The sequence below is a fragment of the Mobula hypostoma genome, chromosome 3, assembly GCF_963921235.1.
Source record: "Mobula hypostoma chromosome 3, sMobHyp1.1, whole genome shotgun sequence".
In the NCBI taxonomy this organism is placed as follows: domain Eukaryota; kingdom Metazoa; phylum Chordata; class Chondrichthyes; order Myliobatiformes; family Myliobatidae; genus Mobula; species Mobula hypostoma.
In genome coordinates this window covers 27918541-27945542 of record NC_086099.1, presented here as the reverse complement: position 1 = coordinate 27945542, position 27002 = coordinate 27918541, and the positions used below count along the sequence as shown (strand labels likewise).

The following is a 27002-nucleotide window of genomic DNA, read 5'->3' as shown; positions in this document are numbered from 1 at the left end:
TCCATGTTCTAGTTGAGAACAAATGACGTTTAGACGTCCAACTTTTCCAGTATATTTGCACCCTTGGTAATATCTGGGAATTCCCAGGAACTAGGGAATTAAAATACCCAATGACTAAATAAAGAGGGAGTTAAAATATCTATTTGGTTTTGATTTTCTCCAATAACTTACCTTTCATATTTATAAAAATATTGGAGCTGCAGGAGAATTAAAAAAAACACTTGTTAAGCTAGGCCATTTTGAGACAACAGATCAAGAGGAACATAAAGAGAATTAGCAGCTGTTTATCTCAGTAAAGAATTAGCACCCAATATTGGGCATAGTGCATGCCATCAGTCATCAACTGCAAAAAAAAACATGCATGAGTTGCTCCGAAGTCTCCTACAAAGAATAAATCATGTTATCAGTTACAGCAAAGAGATTACTTCCATAGAGATCCATTATGACAGGAGGTCCCTTCCCCTTTGTATTTAAAACACCAGTGTAGTAACATATCATTAATGGAATAAATATACTAAAATAAATAATTCTGGACGTACAAAATGTCACCTTGTCTCCTTGATACAGCAACAAAACATATTCTTGGATGGTTATATATCCTCTGGGCTTAATATTTCACTGGATTGAACAAATCGTACTCTGTGTTTTTGTGTCTTAGTCTACCTTCAATTACTACTTATCACTTAGACCTAATTTTAAAGATTACACTCTACAAAATGCAGCAAGAATTTCATTTGCAGGTGCTATGCTGTTAGGACAATATGTAATCAGTGCCTTGGAGTGCGAAAACTTGGGTTTGATTCAAGCTTCACTCAGTACCAAGTATCCAACATGCAGCAAGCCCAGCAGAAGTTCCAGTAGGGGGCAGGAGAAAAGAATTTCTGGTGCAAAGTCAGTTACACTCCTGTTTTGTTATCTTTCCTTAGAAACGCGAGGAATTCCAAACAGATAAACAAAAGATGAGCACTATTTGTCACACGTATATCAAAACATACAGTGAAATGCATCATTTGCATCAATGATCTCAGGGTCTGAAGTCCCATTGATTTCAATGAATAATGCAGGAATACAGATTATGGAAACAGAATGTGTTCAGAATATGAATACAGGATGGAGAACATCAAAAAACATCCGAAGAGGTAGAGTTCTTTCTTCAGCATGATATTCTCCGTGACCACTTTGTTAGGTTTCACCTGTATACCTGCTCAATAATGCAAATATCTAATCAGCCAATCATGTGGAGGCAACTTAATGCATAGAAGCATGCAGACATGGTCAAGAGGCTCAGTTGTTGTTCAGACTAAACAACAGAATTGGAAAGAAGTGTGACCTTAGTGACTGACCACGGAATGATTGTTGGTGCCAGGCGGGCGGTTTGAGTACCTCAGAAACTGCTAATCTAAGATTTTCACGCAGAACAGTCTCTAGACTTCAAAGAGAATGATGCAAAAAGAAAACCATAAAAAACATCAAGTGAGCTCTAGTTCTGTGGGTGAAAGTGCATTGTTAATGAGAGGTGAATTGCCAGCCTGGTTCAATCTGACAAGAAGGCAAAAGAAACTCAAATAACCACACGTTACAACAATGGCATGCAGAAGAGCAACTAGGAGCACACAACATATCGAACCTTGAAGTGGACGGGCTACAGCAGCAGAAGACCATGACTATGCACTTAGTGGCCACTTTATTAGATACAGGAGGTACCTAATCGAGTGGTCACTGAGTGGATCACTCCAATGACTAAACAGAACTACAGTTATGAAGAAAGAGATTTAAAATTGAATCTACTGAAGAAATCAACAACTATTCAAAGTATTTGAAATAAGTTAAAGTTTCACACCTAATACATGAATAATTTTCACTACAAAGGCACTTTGCTTCAGTATACCACGTCAAGAAAGCAATATATTGAACAGTATGTGGCACCATATGCCATCTGTGACTGGTAGAAGAGGGACAGGTGTGCACCTTGAGTGATGAAGATGAAGGGTGAAATCTTCCACTGAGATTCATAATGGTTTTGTAGGCGGTTATGTCCATAACGGTACAATTCCCAATTAGAAGTTGTATTGCAAATTACTGCTCAGAGGGGGCTTATGAGCTACCCAGCTGGGCTCCTCAGGGGTTGCTCTGATTTTCTGGCACTGTGGTGTAAACACCATGCACCTTCAATGGGAAAACTGGCTGCCAGGAGAAAGGCAATTACAAACTTATACTTGATTTCTTAAGGAAGTTTAAATCTTTTACTTTTTTCCACTGAATGCTTTAAGACTTTTAAGTGATAGGTAATATTTTGAACCTTTTCTCGGTGTGATTTATCGAGAATGTTGAGACGAAGGCAAAAGAAAGGAGATATAGGCTGGTTAGCCTGACTTGGTGGTTGATAAGATTTTAATGTGTTGAAGTTTTGGAGTATATGATAAAACAATGCAAAGAAAGCGTGGTTTTGCTAAGAGGAGATCTTGTCTGACAAATCTGTTAGATTTTGCTCAGGAAATAACAAGCAGGTTAGAGAAAGGAGAGTTGGGGGATGTTATTTACTTGGTGGATTTTCAGAAGGCCTTTGACAAGGTGCCACACACAAGGTTGCTAAATAAGGGTCTACGGTGTTCTAGGCTGGATACTAATATGGACCAAAGACAGGCTGACTGGCAGAAGTCAAGGAATGGGAATAAAGGGCTCCTTTTCAGGATCCTTGCCATAGAGGGAGTACAAAGAAGGTTCACCAGATTGATTCCTGGGATGGCAGGACTTTCATATGAAGAAAGACTGGATGAACTGGGCTTGTACTCGTTGGAATTTAGAAGATTGAGGGGGGATCTGATTGAAACGTATAAGATCCTAAAGGGATTGGACAGGCTAGATGCAGGAAGATTGTTCCCGATGTTGGGGAAGTCCAGAACGAGGGGTCACAGTTTGAGGATAGAGGGGAAGCCTTTTAGGACCGAGATTAGAAAAAACTTCTTCACAGAGAGAGTGGTGAATCTGTGGAATTCTCTGCCACAGGAAACAGTTGAGGCCAGTTCATTGGCTATATTTAAGAGGGAGTTAGATATGGCCCTTGTGGCTACGGGGGTCAGGGGGTATGGGGGGAAGGCTGGGGTGGGGTTCTGAGTTGGATGATCAGCCATGATCATAATAAATGGCGGTGCAGGCTCGAAGGGCCGAATGGCCTACTCCTGCACCTATTTTCTATGTTTCTATGACTGCCAGTGATAAGTAGAGTTCTGCAGCGGTCAATGTGGGATTGTAACTTTTCAGTTTAAACATTACTGATCTGGATCAAGCAACTGATGGCACAGTGATCAAGCTTGCAAATGATCCCAAGACAGACAGAACAACAGCTATTGTTGCAGAAGCAGAGAGTATTCAGAAGGACTAGGAGAGGTTGGGAGATTGGGCAAAGAAGTGACAGATGGAATACAGTGTAGGGAACTGTATGGTTGTAGTTTTGTAAAAGAACTAAGGTGTAGACTGTTTTCTAAATGGGGAGAAAATTCAGAAATTTTGGGGTGCAAAGGGACTTGGCAGTCCTAGTGCAGGATTTCCTTACAGTTAACTTGCAGGTTGTGTCGATTGTTAAGTCGAAGTAGCAGAAGATCTGCACCAAGAGTTTAAGTTGTTGATTATTTAGTGTATGCAATGATGTAATTATGAAATAAAAACAAAATTACTAAAATTAAAAGGGCATTCAAGGAAACAATTTAATCCAAAAAGAGAGCATGGAACTCTATCTTACCTGAGAATAGTGCTCACTCTGTTTAGAGTCTCTTTTCCCAGTTTCTGAAAATCTTGTTCTGTGCTGTACTGTTGATAGACTAGAAGTCTCGTTAGCAAGCTGCTTTTCAGTGTCCTGCTCATCAGTGGTACAAGCATCTTTGGAGCTGCAGTTTGGGTCCACTGGTTCCACTTTTGAACACTCACGTTCCAGAGACATGTGATATCCATTTTCTTGCTCAGAGTCATGACTCTCCCGGCTGTCCCTATTCAGGGACGAACGGGAGACAACACCAAACTTCCGAGTCCGTTTGCCATTTTGTTGAGGACTTCTGCTCGGATCCGAGGCACTGCTGCCTGTCCTGGATTCAACGCTACTGCCATGGGAAGGAGGAAGAGGAGCTTTGCGTTTGATGCGACGGAGCATGATCAGGTAGACACATCCGTCATTCCAGCACTGGTCAGCCAGGTAACTGTAATAAAAGCAGATTGCCTCCATCAAATAAATATTTCGATCTTCAAGCCTCAGGTAATTGGTATAACCAAAATAACCAACTGCTCCAAACATACTGGGAGAGATAGAAATAAGAGAAAATCTACAGATACTGGAAATCCAAGCAACAAACACAACATGCACAAACTCAGCAGGTCAGGCGGCATCTATGGGAAAAAGTACAGTCAACGTTTCCGGCTGATATCCTCCAGCATTTTGTGTGTGTTGCTGGAATAGATAGAATTTGTTTTGAGCATAAAACTGAATGACTTTGAGACCTTAAGAGTATCTTAGTATTACTGAATTAAGTTACTAACTAATATGAAGAATAATAGTATTGCTTTCAAGGTTAACCACTCTAACACAGAACTACCAATGTCTATTGCTAAGGGAATGACGATGACCACTCTGATGAACATTGCTTAGTTGTGTAACCCACATAATTGCATACGTGAATTGGAGTTCCCTCTAAACCATCTCTGGCACTTAAAGGAACCTATATGGTATTGCTCAAGGATAATTCTCACCTCCTGCTAAGTTCACTGACTGCTAATAGTAAATTATTATAAGTGAACATGGCCACAAGGAAACCATACTTCCATCCAACAAAATATTGTAAATATCATGTGGATGTCTCATAAGGACATAAAAATATTAAGTAAACCTGCAACAAATTATCTTTTTATACCACAACAGTTACCTTCAAGCAACACAATAGCCATGTTTAAGAGGCCCTGTAGACATGCAAGGAACAAACAGGGAATAGAGGAATATACTGCCAGACCTGCTGAGTATTTAAAGACCCAAAGACGGGTCTTGGCCCGAAATTCCGACTGTTTGTGTAGTTTCATAGATGCTGCCTGACCTGTTGTATTCCTCCAGCATTTTGTGTACATTGCTGTGGATTTCCAGCATCTGCAGAATTTCTTGTGTTTGTAAAGTATTGTCTGCTTTTAGAAACATATAAAACCTACAGTACAATACAGGCCCTTCAGCCCACAATGCTATGCCGAACATGTACTTACTTTAGAAATTACCTAGTGTTACCCATAGCCCTCGATTTTTCCAAGCTCCGTGTACCTATCTAGGAGTCCATGTACCTATCCCTATTATATCTGCCTCCACTACTATCGCCGGCAGCCTATTCCACGCACTCACCACTCTCTGCGTAAAAAACTTACCCCTGACATTTCCTCTGTACCTACTTCCAAGCACCTTAAAACTGTGCCCTCTCATGTTAGCGATTTCAGCACTGGGAAAAAGCCTCTGACTATCCACACGATCAATGCCTCTCATCATCTTATACACCTCTACCAGGTCACCTCTCATCCTCTGTTGCTCCAACGAGAAAAGTCCAAGTTTTACTCTGATTTCCAGCATCTGCAGTTTTAGTTTATTCTCACTCATCAGGTTAGATTAGATAATGAGAACACTCAGTCCTCTTTTATTGTCATTTAGAAATGCATACATGCATTAAGAAATGATACAATGTTCTTCCAGAGTGATATCACAGAAAACAGGACAAACCAAAGACTAACACTCACAGAACCACATAATTATAACATATAGTTACAGCAGTGCAAAACAATACCATAATTTGATAAAGAACAGACCATGGCACGGTAAAAAAAAGTCTCAAGTCCCGATCGACTCCCGAGTCCCTGATAGCAGGCGACAAAAGGGGGAAACTCCCTGCCATAAACCTCCAAGGCACCGACAACTGCCGATGCCTTGGAAGTAGCCGACCACAGCCGACACCTAGTCCGTTCATCCGAAAACTTTGAGCCTCCGATCAGCCCCTCCGACACAGCCTCCAGAGCGCCATCCTCTGCCAAGCGCCTTTGACCTAGCCCCGGCCACCGAAACAAGCACAGCTGAGGATCCGGGGACTTCTGGTCCGGAGATTCCGGTTACCACACAGTAGCAGCGGCAGCGAAGTGGGCATTTCAGAAGTTTCTCCAGGTGTTCCTCCGTACTCTCACGTCTGTCTCCCAGGTTGTTGCCTGGGATGGAGCTTTCTAGCTGCAATAAGAGACTGGAGAGGCTAGCTTGTCTTTTTCTTAACTGAAGAAGGCTGAGGGATGACCTGCCTGAGGTGTACAATATTATGAGAATAGATGGGGTAAGTAATGTGAAAGCTTTCCCCTTAGCTGAGTGTTTTTAACCAGAGGGCATAGGTTTAAGAGGTAGAATACCTATAGGGAACTGAGGTAGAATATTTTCACATAAATGTGGATGAATTAAGGAATACTCCGGTTGAATAGGTTAGGGTGTTATTTCCTAGAACGTAAAAGAATGAGGAGAGAGATTTGATAGAAGCACACAACATTATGAGAGGTATAGATAGAGTAAATGCAAGCAGGCTTTTTCCACTGAGGTTGGGTGAGACTAGAACTAGACGTCATGGGTTAAGGATGAAAGGCGAAATGTTTAAGGGGAACATGGGGGGGGGGTATTTCTTCACTCAGAGGGTGGTGAGAATGTGGAACGAGCTGCCAGCAAAAGTGGTGGATGTGGATTTGATTTCAAAATTTAAGAGAAATTTGGATAAGTACATGGATGGAAGGGATATGGAGGGCTATGGTCCATATGCAGAATGATGGGGGTAGGCAAGTAATAAACAAGAGAAAATCTGCAGATGCTGGAAATCAAAGAAATACACACAAAATGAATCCTGATGAAGGATCTCCGCTCAAAAATTCAACTGTATACTCTTTTCTATAGATGCTGCCCGGCCTGCTGAGCTCCTCCAGTATTTTGTGTGTATAGGCAGATAAATAGTTCAGCATGGACTAGATGGGCTGAAGGGCCTGTTTCTGTGCTGTAGTGTTCTATGACTATGACTCTGCCTGAGGTGGAGGTAGTGATATTTAAGTATCTACATGAGCACTTGAAGCCCAATAGCATACAAGTCTGAGTGTGAGAAACTGGGATTAATAAAGACCATTTACTTTCTCATTATTTATCCCATTTATGCCCTCATGATATTGTACACCTCAGACAGGTCACCCCTCAGCATTCTCCACTCTAGGGAAAACAACCCTCGTCCCTCCACTCTCTCATTACAATAGCCAGAATGAACTCAGAGGACTAAAGAAACTGTTACCATGCTGTCTAATTCCTATACTCCTGCACTCAGAACTGTTTTCTCCATCTACTCTGCAGCAAAAATGAACCAAACATATCTCTGGCACATCAAGACAAGAGAATTGACTCCAACAGTGATCTGTCTTCATTGTTGTATAATCTGTTGCAGCTGATTGCAGTCCAGATAAGGTCAGAATTCCTATGATGTGGATCTGGAATATGGAATGGAATTCATTTCACTGGATTGAATTAGAGGAAGGTTGGATGCTCATCTCATCCTTCCTCTTTCATGATTTGGCAATACATTCATGAAATGAAATGTTTTATTCAGGAATTCTACCAAGCTTACCGCTCTCAGTGTCCTTCTGAGAATAAAGACAGGTACCACCGAGGGGGGGGGGGGGTCTATAAACAGCTTATGACTATAAATTAATTAAGGTCACTAATCCTCTTGCTGATATCTCATGGTTCCAGGAATGTAAAAAAAAAGGATCTTCAGCCAAAAATAGCCACAGGCAACAACGATTCCCTACGTGTACTCCCTGCAGTCAAAGTTTCATACCAAGAATACTAATTTGTAAAAGAAGCACTTTGCAAGAACCTTACATGATTTTAACCTAGTGCAGGTTCCACTGCCCATCATTTAATAACAAACCATTCACAGAAAATCTTCCATATTATAATATCAGACTAAAGAGGACTGGTTCTCAGGCTGCTTTCAGAGACAAGGAAGGAGATCGCTGGGAATCTGATGCAGATTAACAAGTCACCACCAAATATTTGAGATACAGAATAAAAATTCTTTCTCATGGAAGCTATGTGAAAAAGTACATAAATAAACACAAAATGTACGCAGAGAACTGAAATTGGCTACCAGGGACAATGATTGCAGGGTTGCTAATTCTTAGCTGGACACTACTTAATGTAATTGCTTCTATTGATATGTGTGCAATATTTTAGAGGCCCTCCATTGGTCAGGGTCGACTGTGGACGCGGTGTCCCAGTTGTCTTTGTGATACGCAAGCCAGGCCAGCACAATATGGAGAGCAAGATGATGCCCATGTAGTAGTCTGTCCCTCTCCACGTAGCTGATGAATCCAAAGGAACGGCAAAGACTGATACAGTTTGGCATCAGCAGTGTTGCAGGAGTTGACCTCAGTCTAGGAATGCCTTAGGTGCTCCAGCTCCGGATTTTTCCTCAGGGTTTACTCCTGAAGCCTTCCCCATGATTGGGTATCGCCATAAGGCAGCAGAGGTTTGGGATGGGGCGGCGTGCTAAGGCAGTGTGGTGGTTAGCACAACACTTTACAGTACAGGCGACACGGGTTCCATTCCTGCCGCTACCTGTAAGGAGTTTGTACGTTCTCCCCGTGACCACCTGGGTTTCCTCCAGGTGCTTCGGTTTCCTCCCACAGTCCAAAGACGTACCGGTAGGTAGGTATTGGACGTTGTGAATTGTCCCATGATTAGGGTTAAATCGAGGAATTGTTGGGCAGCGTGGCTCAAAGGGCAGAAAAGGCCTATTCTGCGCTGTATCTCAACAAATAAATAAATAAATCACAGTTTCCCTCTGCACAGATGAGCTGCCATCACGGCTGACGAGCCCCAACATCCCAAAGCAACTGGTATTAAGGCACCAGTAACCTGCCTTTACCCTTTCTGTTTCGCTGGGCTTAGGTGCTAAGCCATAAATGAAAGCCAGGAGCTGGACTTGGTTGTTAGAGGCTATTTTAGAAGCATGCCATTGGGAGCCTTTGAGAGGTGGTGGGAGATATATTCCCACTACCACTCTTGACTTTTGCAACCTTAAGGAAGCACAGTTCTTTATAAAACAATAAAAGCTTGAATACTTTAGCACTTGGAAAATGTAATGGGAATGCAGTGGGGGCGGGTGGGGGGGGGGGAGTCCATGTTGCAGCATACAAGAATGTTGCCAGGGCTTGAGGGCCTGAGTTATAGAGAGAGGCTGAACAGGTTAGAACTTTATTCACAGAAGCATAGGAGAATGAAGGAATATTTGACATCGGTATATAAAATTATGAGGTGTATAGAAAGGGTTAATGCAAGCAGACTTTTTCCCACTGAAATTGGGTAAGACTAGAACTAGAGACCAGAGATTTAGGGTGAAAGATAAAATATTTATGGGGAATTGAATTGAATTGAATTGACTTTATTTCTTAAATCCTTCACATACATGAGGGGTAAAAATCTTTACGTTACTTCTTCATCTAAATGTGCCATGTGTAATCATAATGATTTATAATAAATAGAACAGTCAATGTAATATAGAGTACACTCAAATCAGCATGCGTTCATCAGTCTGATGGCCTGGTGGAAGAAGCTGGCCCAGAGCCTGTTGGTCCTGGCTTTTATGCTGTGGTACCGCTTCCTGGATGGTAGCAGCTGGAATAGATTGTGGTTGGGATGACTTGGGTCCCCAATGATCCTACAGACCCTTTTTACACACCAGTCCTTGTAAATGTCCTGAATCATGGGAAGTTCACAACCACAGATGCGCTGGGCTTTCCGCATCATTCTCTGCAGAGTCCTGCGATTAATGGAGGTACAGTTCCCATACAGTTCCCAACCTGGGGGGTGGGGGAGAAATCTTCTTCACTCAGAGGTTGAAACTCAGATGGTGACGAGAGGGTGTACAGGAGTGAGATATGCCAACTAGTGGAGTGGTGCCGCAGCAACAACCTGGCACTCAATGTTAGTAAGACGAAGGAGCAGATTGTGGACTTCAGGAAGGGCAAGACGAAGGAACACATATCAATCCTCGTAGAGGGATCAGAAGCGGAGAGAGTGAGCAGTTTCAAGTTCCTGGGTGTCAAGATCTCTGAGGATCTAACCTGGTCCCAACACATCAAAGCAGTTATAAAGAAGGCAAGACAGTGGCTATACTTCATTAGGAGTTAGAAGAGATGTCAACAAATACACTCAAAAACTTCTATAGATGTACTATGGAGAGCATTCTGACAGGCTGCATCATTGTCTGGTATGGGTGGAGGGCTTCTGCACAGGACCGAAAGAAGCTGCAGAGGGTTGTAAATTTAGTCAGCTCCATCTTGGGTACAAGCCTGCAAAGTACCCAGGACATCTTCAAGGAGCAGTGTCTCAGAAAGGCAGTGTCCATTACTAAGGACCTCCAGCACCCAGGGCATGCCCTTTTCCTCACTGTTACCATCAGGTAGGAGGTACAGAAGCCTGAAGGCACACACTCAGTGATTCAGGAACAGCTTCTTCCCCTCTACCATCCGATTCCAAAATGAACAATGAATCCTTGGACACTATCTCACTTTTTTTATATATCTATAGTATTTCTGTTTTTGCATGATTTTTAATCTATTCAATATACTTATTCTGTATAAAAGTATACAGAATAAGATTTATTTATTATTTTTTTCTTCCAAATTATGTATTGCATTGAACTGCTGCTGCTAACAAATTTCACGTCACATGCGGGTGATAATAAACCTGATTCTGATTCTGTGCTGCAGTGCTCTAGGACTCTATGAAATATCCCAAGAACTTTTTTTGCAGGATACTGAATCGTGAATACTGTGAAGAAAAACTAATGGGATAAGCTCAGTGATCAAAGAAGCAGCAGAGTAGAGGGATTTTGGAAAAGAATTTCAAAATGCAACTCACAATGTTTGAAGATCACTACCAATTTAGCACTAGGCAAGCAGGCATGATAGAGAACTCAACTCTGAAGGGTAAAAGGCACAAGTGTGGAGACTGGTCTGGAACCAACTGCAAAAACAGGAGAGGAAGGGGCTGATGGTCTCCACTCTCTCTGGAACTCTGAATGCACTACCCTCCACTTTCTCTGCACTCATCCCAACCTCACTATCAGTGATTGGGAATAAAGGGGGGGGGGAGCACTTTGGAACTGCTTCTTTTCGTATTATATGTCAATGATTTGGATGACCAAATTGATGGCTTTGGAGCAGGGAGTCTGCAGAAGGATTTTGATAGAATAGGCAAAGAAGTGGCAGATGGAATACAGTGTAGGGAAATGTGTGGTCATGCACTTTGGAAGAAGGAATAAAGGTGTGGACTATTTTCTAAATAGAGAGAAAATTCAAAAATTAGAGGTTCAGAGTTCAAAGCTTAAAGTAAATATACTATCAAAATACATATATATATTGTATGTCACCACATACACCCCTGAGATTCATTTTCTTGCAGGCATACTCAATAAATCCAATAACCTTAATGAAAGACTGCACCCAACAGGGCGGACAAGCAGAGTACAAAAGACAGCAAACTGTGAAATTACAATGGGGTCCAATCCAAGAGCCCATTATAATTGTACATCTCTACCACCTCTTCTGGTAGTTCGTTCCATATACCCTCAACCCTCTGCTTGAAAAAACCTGATTCTCAGATCCCTTTTCCCTTTAGCCTTAATCCCATGCCGTCTAGTTTTAGACTTCAGAACCTTGTGAAAAGGGCTCATAATTTTATTAAACTCCATAGTCTATGTCCTTATAACTCAAGCCTTTCAGAGTAGGCAACATCCTTATGATTTTTTTTCTGCACCCTCTAAAGCCGAATCACATCCTTCCTGTGATGTGGTGGCCAAAACTTCAAAGAATACTTCAGCTGTGGTCTAACCAACATTTCGCACAGCTCTCATATGATAGCCCATTTCCTTTGAGACTCAGCAGCTTCTGCTTTGGTTATGTCTATTTTTCAACCACCTTTTCCTAATTCAGCAGTAACCATGCTATTATTTTTTGTCTCCACTATAAGATTGGACTCATTTCTCTCCTTAAAAGTCTGAACTTCACTACTCAGTTTTATCACCTCTAATTTATCTCCATCTAAGGTCACACGCATCCTTGTAATGTTCTTTCTTTAAACCTCTAGGATTCCTAATGCTGCTCACTATCCCTGTTTAGAAATCAATGTTACTGTAGTGGAAGCATAGTACATTCACTTGTTAGAATAAGCAGACCTTCTGCATGAAACGTAAACTCTGTTACTGATGAGTATTTAAGGATTTTCCATTTTTAATCACAGGTTTCCATCCTCTAGCTCCTTCTCCTTGCTGACGTCTCTGTGACCCACAGCCATATCCCAGCCCCTTCTACTCTGATCCTTCCATCTCCTCCAGTAATGGCTTCATTTATGAAGGTTAATCATAAACACGAGGTTAATTAATCAGCAAGGCATATTCCATCTTTCTCTTTCATGCTGATTTACCACAGTCTGGCTAGAGAAATTCCTCCTCATTTCTGTTCTAAATGGACATCTGAGGTTCTGAGGTTGTGCCCTCTGGTCCTAGACTCTTACACTACAGGAAACATCAATATTTGTCCTTTCCATATTCAATAGGTTTCATTGAAGTGTCCCCTCATTCTTCAAAACTACAGAACACTCCTCATACATTAACCCTTTCATTCCTGGAATCAGCCTTGTGACCTTCCTCTAGACCCTCTCCAGCACATCTCTTGTAAGAAAAAGGATCCAAGACTGCTCACAATATTCCAAGTACAGTCTGACCAATGAAACCCTCAGTATTACATCCTTGTGTTTATAGCCTTCTCCTCTTGAAATGAATCCTAACATTGCATTTGCCTTCCTTACCAATGACTCAAACTACAAGTTAACCTTTGGGTCCTTTTTCAAGGAGTTGGTGAAGTTACAACTCTCAGACCCTTCCCCTCACCTAGCCCTTGAAAAGCCAATCACCTACCTTCACCCACACCTGGTTGTCACGGACTTTATAAAAACAGTTGTAGACAAGTATATCCTCACAAAATCATTCAGTCTTCCCCAACCAGAAGCCCTGATTGAACCATGAGTTCACAGTCTGCTGTGGGCCACATCAGAAGTATTCAAGTCTGGCAACCAAGAAAGTTACAAAAAGTCTAGGTACGATATCCAGAAAGCCATCTCATTGGCAAAGTGGCAATTCTGAACTACACTTTAATCAATGAAGTGTGCTCAACAGCTGTGGCAGGGCTTCAGGGCTATCACCCATCACAAAATAAAGTCAAGTGACATCGGTGACAACAGGGCTTCACTTCCAGATGAGCTCAATCCCTTCTGTGCTCGCTTTGACCGTCAAAACATGGAGGAGCCATAACAAATTTCCACAGCCCCAATGGCCCTGTGATTTCAGTCTCTGAAGCTGATGTGAGGGCATGCTTCAGGAGTCTGAACCCGTGGAAAGCATCTGGCTCAGATCGGGTACCCGGCTGTGTACTCGAGACCTGTATTGATCACTGAGGTCTTTAACCTCTCGCTTTGGCAGTCTGAGGTACCCACCTGCTTCAAGCAGGCTTCAATCATACTGGTGCCTAAGAAAAATGTGGCAACATGCCTTAATGACTACTGTCCAGAAGCACTTGCATCCACAGTGATGAATTTTTTTGAGAGGTTTGTGATGAAACATATCAACTCCTGACCGAATAGCGACTTGGATCCATTCCAATTTGCCTACCGCCACAATAGATTCACAACAGATGCCATTTCATTGGCTCTTCATTCAAACCTGGAACATCTGTACAACAAAGGTGCATACATCTTTATTGACTATGGCTTGCAATTCAATACTCTATCCTCCCAAAACTAATCAATAAACTTCAAGATCTTGGCCTCAACGCCTCCTTGTGCAATTGGATTCTTGATTCCCTCACTTGCAGGACCCAGTCAGTTCAGTTTAGCAGCATCTCCTCCACAATCACCATTAGCACAGGTGCGTCACATGGTGCTTAGCCTCATGCTCTTTTCTAGTGGTCGCCAACCCGTCGATCACGATCGACCAGTCAATCTTTCAGACTTTCCCAGTAGATCCCAAAAAAATCAAAAATAGATACACAAATACTGTTGTAATGTGAGCATTATAAAAATAAGTAATATTAATTCGAATAATAGTAATATAGCAATACTTTCGCTACTGAAAACTGTTCGTAAAAAGAGATTGTTTCCGGGTTGTGGGGTTTTAGTTCCGTTCCTTCTACTCAGTGCGCATGTGTGTAGCCCCCCGCCATGCACCGCGTTTTCAGCATAGCTTGTGCTGCATCAAAGTGACCAATTAGATTAGGTAAGAGTACAGACTGTCGCAAACATCAATATACGGCACACGCTCGTTATATCCTGATAGCATGGCGGAGGCTCCACGAAAGAAGGCGAAAACGTACAAATTCCATCCAGAATGGGAAGAGGAATTTATGATTATGATGACACGCAGTCCCCTTTTATTGTCATTTAGTAATGCATGCATTAAGAAATGATAAAAATGATTTTCCAGAATATCACGAAAACACATGACAAACCCACTTAAAAACTAACAAAAACCACATAATTGTAACATATAGTTACAACAGTGCAAAGCAATACCGTAATTTGATAAGAACAGACCATGGCACAGTAAAAGTCTCAGAGTCTCTCAAAGTCCCATCATCTCATGCAGACGGTAAACCTCCAGCGCCGCCAACTTGCCGATGCAGCATCCCAGAAGCATCCGACCACAGTCCGACTCTGAGTCCGTCCGAAAAACTCCGAGCCTTCAACCAACTCCCGACAACGATGCACCGAGCACCATCTCTACCGAGTGTTTTAACCCCAGCCCCGGCAACAGGCAATACGCAAAGACGAGGATTTGGGGCCTACGTCTCTGGAGATTCTCGATTGCACAGTCGCAGCGGCAGCGAAGCAGGCATTTCAGAAGTTGCTCCAGATGTTCCTCTGCACTTTCGCGGCTGTCTCCATCAAATCCGGATTGATGCACGGCCCCTAGTTACACATATCGATATTCATTCGGAATGGCCACACGCGCTGTGTCGTGCCGCCATCTTCTCCTCTATTTACCTTGGTGAAAGACAAGTGTGTATGTACGTTGTGCCACCAAACACAAGCACTGACTGAAAGCGGGTATCTGGAGCGGCACCACAACACCAACCACCAGAAATTTAAAGACACCTACCCCGCAAAGAGCACTATCCGTGCCAGGAAAGTTGAGGAGCTGAAATCTGGGTTGAAGGCCCAGCAATCGTTTTTCACAAAAGTGTAAGTCACCTTTTTGGCTAAACACAAGAAGCCTTTTACAGATGGCAATTTATTCAAGGAAGCAATGGCCATCACCGCAGAGACTGTTTTTAATTACTTTAAAAACAAAAACGACATCACAACCGCAATACATAATATACTGCTTGGTGCTGCAACAGTGACAAGGAGGGAAGAGTCACTGTCAGAGTTCATGGATCGATGTCACTCTGTGAATATTTTTCACTACAGTTCGATGAATCCCTGGATGTAATGCAAACAGCTCAGCTTGTTCTATTTGTCAGAATAGCTTTCCAGGATTTTACAACAAAGGAGGACTTCCTCACTCTTTTGCAATTAAAGGAGAGAGCGAGAGGTGAGGATATTTACAATGAGTTTAAAAAATATGTCCATGAAAATGGCATCCCCACTCATAAACTGGTGGCAATTACAACCGATGGGGCCCCAGCAATGCGCGGTGTGTGCGTTGGTTTTATAGCACTAGAAGTCAGTGCCTACTTCAGGTCAACTTACCTATGTGAAATTGCATTTTCATAGATGAAAATTATTAAATTTAAGTACAGGAGCTGCCTTACTGACAGTCACCTCACAGACTGTCTCAGACTGGCTGTCTGTAGTTATGAGCCAAATTTCAGGGAACTAGCAGAAAGTATTCAGCCCCAGTCATCACACTGAGTGCAACATTCAATTTTTATTCATTTATTTTTCGTGTTGAAATAAAATTAAATAATGAAACTTATAATTAAAGGTGTGAAGTATTGTAATATTCTTAAAGAAAGACAGCTATGGCCAGTTTGATATGCTAGTTACAGTGCTTTCTTGTTTGAATTAATTTGAAAGTTTGACAAACGTATTTTGTGTAATTCAAATACAATTAGCCCAAATAAAAGGCCTCAAATTGGAAGTAAAATCTGAGCTGTTTTTTCTCTAAACGATTTAGTAGGTCGATCTTGCCTTTCACTAAGGTTGAGGTAGGGGATCTTGGGTTTAAAAAGGTCGGCGACCACTACTCTACTCGCTTTACACTTTTGACTGTGTGACAAAGCACCAATGCGTTATTTAAGTTTGCTGACAATGCCACAGCTGTTGGCTGAATCAAAGGTGGTGACAAATCAGCATATCAGAGGGAGACTGAGTTTCTGGCAGAGTGTCTCCGCAACAACAACTTCTTATACAATGTCAGCAAGACCACAGAGCTGATTATTGTGGACTTTAGAAGGAGGAAACAGGAGGTCCATTAACCAGTACTCAGGAGGGGATCAGAGTTGGAGAGGCTCAGAAACCTTAAATTCCCTGATGTTATTGTTTCAGAAGACCTGTCCTGGACCCAGTATACAAGTTCAATTACAAAGAATGTGCCACAGTGTCTCTACTTCCTTAGACTTACCATGACATCTAAACTTTGACAAGCTTCTACAGATGTGCAGTGGAGAGTATATTGACTGGCTGTATCACAGCCTGGTATGGAAACACCAGTGCTTTTGAATGGAAAATCTTACAAAAAGTAATGGCTTCAGCTCAGTCCGTCATGGGTAAAGCTCTCCCCACCATTGAGCACATCCACCCAGAGTGCTGTCACAAGAAGGCAACATCCATCATTAGGGACCCCCCATCCCCACCCAGGATATACTCCCCTCTTGCTGCTGTCATCAGGAAAATGTTACAGGAACCTCAAGGCTCACACCACCAGGTTCTTAAACCAGAGAGGGTAACTTCACTTGCCCCATCACTGATTAGAAGAATATGGGTTTGACATGGGTAAGTATAACATGGCTGAACGTGGCCAAATGGCCTAGTTCTATGATGTATAGCTCTATGAATCTGTGAGATGAGAATAGTTGGTGATGGGAGAGAAACTTAGAAATTCTATGAAATATAAGTCAGAATCTTATAATAACTAACTGTCATTATACCTTATGTATTTGAATAAATGGCTGCGTCAGTTCCAATATTTGCCACTTCTAGCCTGAATTTCCTGACATGCTGAGGCCTGATGCAGTCCCTAAACCAAAAGATCAAATGTCAGCCCTGAAGCTAAACAGTAAATCTTAACCACATGGGAATTAAAGTCGTGTCCTAGTCTACTTTCAGCCATTGTCCAAATATATACACTTCCTGCAGAGAACACGGCCTCATTTCTTTTCTAATAACTGTAGGTCATCGAAGAAATTGTGAACAAAAGAGATTCTTCAGATGCTGGAAATCCGTAGAAACACACACAAAATGCTGGAGGAACTCAGCAGGTCAGACAGCATCTATGGAAATGAATAAACAGTCGATGTTTTGGGCCTAGACCCTTCAACTGGGCTGAAAAGGAAGGGGGAAAAGCCAGAGTAAGAAGGTGGGAGGAGGGGATGGACTAGAAGCTATAGGTGATAGGTGAAGCCAGGTGGGTGGCAGAGAGGGGATGAAGTGAGAAGTTGAGAGGTGATAGGTCAAAAAGGTATATTGAATTGAATTGCATTGACTTTATTCCTTACATCCTTCACATATGTGAGGGCTGAAGAAGGAATCTGATAGGAGAGAAGAGTGGAACATGAGAAAAATGGAATAATGAGAGTTCCTGGGGGAGGTGGTAGGCAGTTGAGAAGAGGTAAGAGGGGAACTAGAGAGGGGGAATGGAAAAAGAGGGAAGAGGAGGGGGAGAAATTATCAGAAGTTAGAGAAATTGATGTTTGTGCCATTAGTTTGGAACTATCCAGATGGAATACGAGGTGTTGCTCCTCCAGCCTGAGAGTGGCCTCATCATGGCATTAAAGGAGGCCATTGACTGACATGTCAGAAAGGGAATAGGGATTGTAATTAAAATGATTGACCACTAGGAAATCCTGCCTGTTGTGGATGGAGTGAAGTTGCTCGACGTGAGAAGAAATTGTCATGTCCTTCTGCAAAAGAGCCTATAAATGGCGGAGCAGACTCGATGGGCCGAATGGCCGACTTCTGCTCCTTTGTCTTATGGTTTATAATCAATGAGTTTCAAACCGGCCTGGTTTGTAAATTTCATCGATAGCACAACAGCTAAAGGTCTAGTTGACTGACTTCCCAGCAATTACAATGGTCAATAATTGAAATCAAGGACATGTTGTAAGGATTTCAAATTATTTGACTTTCCTGCAAGATCTTGCAAACGTCTGATAGACTAATGAAAAGTGCATAATTTCAACCAATGATATACAGCCTAAAGCCACCAGGTCTTCATGGAAAAGTCTGTTTTGCCATCACTGAAACAGGTGCTAGTCCATGGACCACAATGCTTGGAAACCACATCAAGCAGGTCCACTTTCGGAAACAACGTAAAACTGAAAAAAAAGCCTAGTGAGTATGATGATAGGCCTGTTCCACTGTGTGTGAAACTTTTTGAATCTCATGTCTCCTATGACTTTCCAACAGAGTGCTCCTCCTTGGCTACTGTGCCTTGCTCCTGCCTTTTCATCTGTAGATGAACTTCTGGGTCCACATTTCAAACTTGAGACTTCTCTTGTCTGTGCTCCTCAGGCGTTTTAACAACTTAGTGAGACAGTAGAGCAAAAACAGTGATGTCTTTAGATCAGTGTATCAGAATTTCCACTACTTATAAAATCCCACTTATTGCTTAGTGTGCACTACGTATATAAATGAAATCTTGTGCCAGCAGAAGGAAGCATACGGTTGTCCATGCCAATTACTGTTCACTAAAATCTGTAATCAATTATTTTGAAAGGCCTAAATACTCCTGCATGCTTTGCTATTTCCTCTGTTAGCGCCCATTTTCTTAAAGCTCTGAATCAACAGCCAAATATATTATAATTGTACTTTCTGTATATCAGCCAGAGGATCTGGTGTGGTTTGGTCTACAAGATTCAAAGTACATTTATTATCAAAGTACATATGTAGAATATAACTCTGAAATCTGTCCTCCCACAGGCAGCCACAAAACAAAGAAAAGCCAAGGAATCCATTCAAGAAAATATCAAACCCCCATCGCATGGGAGAAAAAAAAGAACAAATTGTGCAAGCGGCAAAAAGCCAGTGAACAACACATAGAGCAGCAAACATCAAAGCCGTGGTATTCAGTTTAGTTCAGTTCAGCGCCTCACTGCTAGTCAATGCAGGCCAAGGGGCTATTCTTCACCAAAGCTCCCCAGTCAGCATTGATTGCCCAGATTAAACTGCTCAAAGGCAGCAAAAAAAAAGAGTAACCAGAATCCAGGAACGCATGCAACATGGACTTCAAAGTACTCCAAAACGAGTCCACAGCCTTGCCGATCAATCCTCCCAAGACTCCTGCACTTTCCTTTGGCAGCAGCTAGCAAGAAGAAGAGGAAGACTGGTTAAGCACATGTAGATGGTGCCAAACATCCACCCGTCCTCTGCTCTCATCCTGGTCGACTTCGACCTTGCTCGACGCCTCAATCAGAGAGAAGTAATGGAGTCGATCGTGGGCTCATACCCCTTCTCTAGGCTATCAGGCTTCCGTCCCAAAGCTCATCCAACTTCTTCAGATACAGCAAAGCGCCAGATTGCTCAATCAGCCCCAAAACACACCATCTAAATGTAAATCACAGGTTCCAATTGCACACGGCTTAGTAGTAGAATCATATTTGAAAGAAGTACAAGAAGCAGTTTCATGAACTGTCAGCAGGACATTGCCACTTGTTGCGTTGTTTGCTGGTGCCATCTTGCTGAGGATGGTGCAAGCAAACTGCATGCTAATTCTACACTGTGTTTCATTTTTCATCACCACCTAGATAGCACTTGGAAGACCAGATGGAATGACCTTCCCAATGAAATCAGTGGGATAGTCACTCAGATGTTGGTATAGTGGGTATTTGACCTGCTCAATTAGGTTGATTCCCAAGATCTTATGACATAAATACACTCAATGACCACTTTATTAGGTACCTCCTGTAGCTAATGAAGTGGCCACTGGGCGTGGTCTTCTGCTGCTGTAGTCCATCCGTTTCAAGGTTTGGCACGTTGTGCCTTCAGGGATGCTCTTCTGCACAACACTGTTGCGATGCATAGTTGAATTCCTGTCAGTTTGGCCCAGTCTGACCTCTCTCATTAACAAGGCATTTTCACCCACAGAACTGCCATCACTGGATGTTTGTTTGTTTCTCGCACCATTCTCTGTCAACTATAGAGACTGTTGTGTGTGAAAATCCTAGGAGATCAGCTGTCTCTGAGATACTCAAACCACCCCTTCAGGCACCAATAATCATCCCACGATCAAAGCCTCTAAGATCGCATTTCTTCCCCATTCTGATATTTCATCTGAACAACAACTGAACCTCTTTGACCATGTCTGCATGCTCTTATGCATTGAGCTGTTGCCACAATTAGCTAGTTAGATATTTGCATTAACGAGAAGGTGTACAGATGCACCTAATAAGGTGGCCACTACATGTAAGCCCCTTAGCAAATATTCTTGCAACTTGGGAACTCATTCAATCAAGTTCCAGCAACTTGTTGTTTGCAAGTCTCAATTCTGTAACTGAAAAAAAAATTCTGGGGAAGCATTAAAACTAATCAAATTGAATCTCGTCTTAAAATAATCTGAAGGCAATTAAGGTAATTGGATATGAAAATTATTTACTTTCTATACCATTTGGAGTTATTCAATCATAATCAACAAATAACACAACTGAAACCAATCAATTATAAGTGATGTATGGTGCAATACTAGAATGATCATTGATGTAAAGAACGGAGAGGGGGCTTGGTGTACCTTTGGGTGGGGAACTAAAATGCCCCACCTGGGTGGAAGGCCAGAACTACTATTTTCAAATTGAGAAGAGAGATTATGATATTATTAGTGCCTGCTGATTGAAACATGACACAGTGTCTAAATCAAAATACCGATGACAGAAAGTGAGTGATGTGAGTCAACTGAGATGGTGAATAACTCCAGAAATAATTACACTTGAGTCATTAGACATAGTAGCATAACGATATCAAGAAATAAAGATACTGGAGTCATTAAGTACGCTGGCATAGCGGTTAGTGCAACACTTTACATCAGCCAGCTGTAAAATCCGGGTTCGTTTCCTACTGTGGTCTGAACGGAGTTTGTATGTACTCTCTGTCACCTTCGTGGGTTTTCTCAAGGTGCTCTGGTTTCCTCCCACAATCTAAAGATGTACAGTTGAAGTAAATGAGTTGTGGACATGCTATATTGGCGTCAGAAACATGGGCAACACTTGTGGGCTGTCCCCAGCACAATCCTCACCGATTTGATTTCACGCAAAACGCCACATTTCACTGTATATTTCGACGCACATGCGACAAATAAAGTGAACCTTTTATATTTTAGATTTCGAGACAGATAATTTGCCGAAAAACACAGAAAGTCATGGGATGTGTGTATATTGTATACTGATTACAGTTGACAAACTAAAGCCTATGAAGATAATATGTGATTGCAACATATTGTCACACTGAAAAACTATTATAGCACAATGCTTTAGGGGCTGCATTTGTTGACAACCACATTGCAACCAACCTAGAATAAGTTGAGCAATAAATCAAACAAGCAACTGAGAGCATGGAGAATCCTTGGATACTAATTAATAATTTTTTTCTTTTTCAATCTTTTTATTAGGTTCATAGAACATAAACATAACATAGCAATAATACAAAGTTATTGGGAATACATTGTTATACTTAACATGAGTAATTATAAAACCAAATAGTATTTAATTGGTAAAACTCCCAATCATATAGGACACCAATGAATAACACAGGACAAAAAGAAAATATCTAGACAAAAATCATGAAAAAAGAAAAAGAAATTATAACCCCCTCAAAAAAAAACTAATCTAAATAGAATTAGTCAACTAAACTAAAAAAAAAGACCAGGGCTATTTTAACAATGTAAAAATGGGAGAAAAGAAAACCTTAGTGTGGATGACTCCGTTCCTCTCAACCAACAGTACAGAGAAGTAAAATAAGTTTGGAAATGGTCAAATTGCATCATATGAAAATGCTGAATAAATGGCCTCCAAGTTTTTTCAAATTTAATGGAAGGGTCATAAACCACACTTATAATTTTTTCCAAATTTAAACACAACATAGTTTGTGAAAACCAGTGAAATACAGTAGGAGGGTTAATCTCTTTCCAATTCAGCAAAATGGATCTTCTAGCCATTAAAGTAAGAAATGCTAATTAATAAATTTAAGGTGCTGGGAGAAAATTTTAGTTTTGAAAATTTGAAGTGAGTTGCTCATCAGAGATTGGATTATTTGTGGAATTTACAGGTTCGGTTGGAGGGGCAGAGTCAATTCAGAAAAAAAAAGTCCATACAGACATGCATGGCTTTAGAGCTATTCAAGACCAGACTAGAAACGTCTGATGGCCAACCGCACTGAGTACACAGAGTGAAATGCCAGGCAAAAGCCAGAAAAGGATAATAACTACCAAGGCAGCTTAGATATTTCAAGTTTTGTAGACAAAAAAAATATAATATTCTTCATATGGGAATAAATATGTGAAATATGCATTGTCACTTCATTTCTACAAACAGTGCATGACGGGCAGGACATTAGAATCCCATGGATTGGGCAAGATGATCCATGTAGGCCCAGAGCCAGGATCAGATTCTGTGTAACAATTAAATACCATGTATCTGGTGTCAAACAAGGTCAATTTTGGGAAAAGAGCACCTGCTAGGTATATCCATGCCAAGACATTGGTGCAAGGGCAACTAGTGTCATTTCAACTTAACTCAGGAGCAATGAGTAATGCTCTTCCGAACCAAAACATCTGTTTCAAGACAGTTCTTTGAAAGCAGCAAGCCTCTCTCAGCCAACACCAGCACCATGAGAGTACACGGCACTGTGCAGCCTCCATTCTATCACAGGCATTTACTCCGTTCTCTCCTCCCTTTCCCTTCTCTGCAACTTAAATTCATGTCTGATTTCTAACTTTGCCTAGTTGTAATGAAAAGGTCACTGACCTGAACCAGTAATTCTGTTTCTCTCTCCATGCATGCTGGCCGATCAGCTGGGCTGAAATATCTAGGACTTACTGAATTACATAATACTCTACAGCAGGCTGTGGGGGCCGGGGGGGGGGGAGCTTCTGCGAGGGAACCCAGAGAACCAAGGGCACTAAGGTAAGGAGGTAAGGATTTCGTTATAACAGATCAGAAAGATGACATTTATTTATTTATTGAGATAGAGCATGGAATAGGTCCTTCCTGCCCTTTGAGCTGTGCTGCCCAGCAAACCCTCGATTTAACCCGAGCCTAATCACGGGTACAATTTACATTAACCAATTAAACTACCAACTTGACTGGTAAAGGTCCAGTATTAAAGGACAAAGAATAATGATTCAATGCAAGTATTTATTTCACAGCTCAACTCACTGATTACAATGCTGAAGTTTTCCATGGGGCAGAATAACTAAGTTCAGTAAGCTGTAGAACAACAACTAGAGATGTCCTACAGAAGACAAAAGAGATCCCAATGACCTATCAATATCCTGATATGGAGAAAAAGCGGGGTTAAACCTTAGAGCAGACAGTGATGATGACTCAAGACACCACCACACTTATTTTAGAAGAAGATGCTCCATAGGGGAACATTCGAGGCCTGCTAATGGAAATATGTAACAATGCAGCACTAAACCTACAGAGGTCCACAGAGAACCCACAACAGTTAGAACAAGATTTGGGAAGATTGCATGTCAATTTGAGTTTCTGTCAATCATTGTGCAAACATCCAGCACCTAGAGATGGGTCAGTTACTGTGCATGCTTGTTTTATTTTTGTTTTTTATTATTAATGTAGCAACATACTGACTGTGTGCACTAAAGGCTGCTCTCTTTGTAAGTCCAACCATGTTCAGTGTGTAAAGTCCAGGAGTTTGCATCTATAAAAAAAACTATTTTCCAGTAATTTAAAGGAATACTGAGAGAGCCACAGTGAGTCCCATAAAAATAAGTTTTACACTTAATGAACAGAGCTTGGACATTTGGCAGGTTTAGCTGAACAAAGATAAGAACTCAATTCGCTGAACTAGAAGTTAGAATTCCATTCCATCGGAGGGAGGCCTCTGATTGTTAGTCAGAGCCTGAAACTTCAACATTCAAGTTCAAGATTAATTGTCATTCAACCATACACATGTATAGAGCTAAATGAAACAGCTTTTCTTTGGTGCCAAGGTACAAAACACAGTACATATAGTTACATGTAGCACACAGCACATATAGTCACGATAGCCCATGGAGTCACAATAATATTAGCATCATTAATAGTCCAATGCATCTCTGAGGAAACATAAAGTCATGTCTACTTATACCTCCACTGTCAGTATTTGTTTTAAATTATACAACCATACTTTATTAAGGCTGAGGCTAACTTCTCAATTAAATCCACACATATGCACTCTAGCAGCTTAAATTTCTGAGTCCATTTGGATACTGACCATTCCATCACCTTTGTCACCAACTCCTGCTCATCAGAAAGCTAATACACCTTGGGGTAGATGTTGGTGGAGGTTGGTTGTGAAATTTGTTGTTCTGAGGCAGCAGCAGAGCAAGAGCATTAAAAAAATTACCTTTAGGACATTGCTTAATAGAAAAGGCTATGAAGTTCAGTCTGAGAACTTTACGAAGTCATTCAACTGGATTTTAGCATCATTTACTTGATTCTGGCAACTGATCATGATAGCCTTTGTTTGCTACACATGCTTACTGGCCTGTGTAGCCCAATGACAAAGAAATGCAATGGTCACAAAAGATTCTGTTCATTATGAGTTTGACAATTTACCTTAATAAGGCATTTTCTGGATTTTTTTTGTAGGTTATTTATGTTTCAGCTGGGGAAACATTTCTACAAGACATTCTTAAACCATTATTACCTTTGTGATAATGATTTCTCCTTCTGGTAAAAATAATGCACTCCCTGTCCCCTCTTCTTCTATTCTGCAATCTGCGCTCTTACCTCTTCACACCTGCCTATCACCTCCTCCTGGTGCACCCCCCTCCCTTTCTCCTATGGTCCACTATCCTTTCCTATCAGATTCCTTCATCTCCAGGTCTTTACCTTTCCTACCTCACCTGGATTCATCTATCACTTTCTAGCTATCCTCCTTCTCCTACCCCCACCTTGTTACTCTGGCATCTTCCTTTCCAGTCCAGAAGAAGGGTTTCGGCCTGAAACGTTGAACGTTTATTCATTTCCATAGATGCTGCCTGACCTGCTGAGTTCCTCCAGGATTTTGTGTGTGTTGCTTTGGATTTCCAGCATCTGCAGGTTTTCTTGTGTTTGTGTTTGTAAAATGCCAGTCACCGTGATACCTCCAACCAGCCAGAAATCTTCTCCATCCAGTCGGAAGCATAGATTGAATGATTCCAACTAATGGGTAGCTAACTAAAGCTAAGTCTACTGCCTGAGATTTGCTCCTGTCTACCTGTCTGACAGACTGTGCTTCATACACTATACCTGAGTGAAGGAGTCGTTCCGTGACAGACAAATTATTATTTCTGTGCCCTCCCCAAATCGGTTGTTTTGCAGCTGCAGTACAATGTGTACGTCGTGCACTGTACTGCTGCCTCAGAACAACAAATTTTACGACATATGTCAGTGCTAATACATCTGATTTTGAAAAGAAAATGACCCTTCATTATTATTCACCATTCCACTGAAAATGTAATCATCAGAAGAAATACTGACAGCCACAGAGGAATCAGGTCTCTTCATGTGAAGGTTTTACAAAGCTTTTAATGGATTGAAAATGGGCCCCATCTGTCCAATAAAAGCTAAATAAACACTGATTAAACTACTGTAACAGAAAACCTATTATCTAAATTTGACAGAGGTGCTTCCTGTCTGGTGGTGGCCTGAAGCTCACATTTTATAGGTTCTTTATTCCATGTAGAAATTATCCTTTCAGAACAACATGCACAACTGGGAAACGTTTGGACCTCACGAGACAAGGTACAAGGCTATAGTAATGGGGAATAGTGCTGATGTAATTTAAATACAACCCGCAAAATATACATTAACAGTCAATTTTTTTTAAACAGCCTCCAATAAAGAGTGACTGGTTGAATGTAACAGTGAAATGCACCAGATTTTCTTTGACAAACATAAATTATTAGAAGACACTAACCTTAATAACTAAATCAGACACAGCACCTGGAAAACCCACAGTGATGGAATCTAGGACTGCCTGTATGTATGTATGTATGTATTTATTTATTTACCTATTTATTTATTCTTGTGTTGGGCACATGGCCAGGTGGTTAAGGCATTCGTCTAGTGATTTGAAGGTCGCTAGTTCGAGCCTCCGCTGTGGCAGCGTGTTTGTGTCCTTGAGCAAGGCACTTAACCACACATTGCTCTAGTGTCTGTGCGAGGAGTTGCGCCCCACACAGACTTCCAATCTGCGCCTTGTAATGCATGAAAATGCCCGACGCAGGCCTCTCATGGTCTGAGTCGACGTTCCCTCCCCTCCCTTCCCCTCCTATTTATCTCTCTCTCTCTCTCTCTCTCTCACTCTCCCAGTTTGGAAATACCTTCTGCATCATGTCAATTTGTCAATCTAGAGAGTAGCTCAGTGAAATAGATCAGAAAGATTCTCAACTTCAATCCCCTGTCATCATTGAGACAGGTCAGAATTAGGATTGTGGCCACACACCACTGAGTTGTGGAAAATGCAAACTCCCGATTCAGTTAAGGCCATAGAGTATTACAGAACA

At 41.6% G+C, this 27002-nt stretch overlaps 1 protein-coding gene across 3 annotated transcripts in view; it reads right to left on the bottom strand.

Annotated features, from left to right (window-relative positions):
* pdzd2 (PDZ domain containing 2) overlaps nucleotides 1-27002 on the bottom strand; it is a 493753-nt gene that overhangs the window by 175736 nt on the left and 291015 nt on the right. For all 3 annotated transcript variants that reach the window (XM_063042802.1, XM_063042803.1, XM_063042804.1), the window contains one exon: nucleotides 3740-4190. In XM_063042802.1, coding sequence (XP_062898872.1) covers nucleotides 3740-4190 — 451 coding nt within the window. The remainder of the gene's footprint in view (nucleotides 1-3739; nucleotides 4191-27002) is intronic.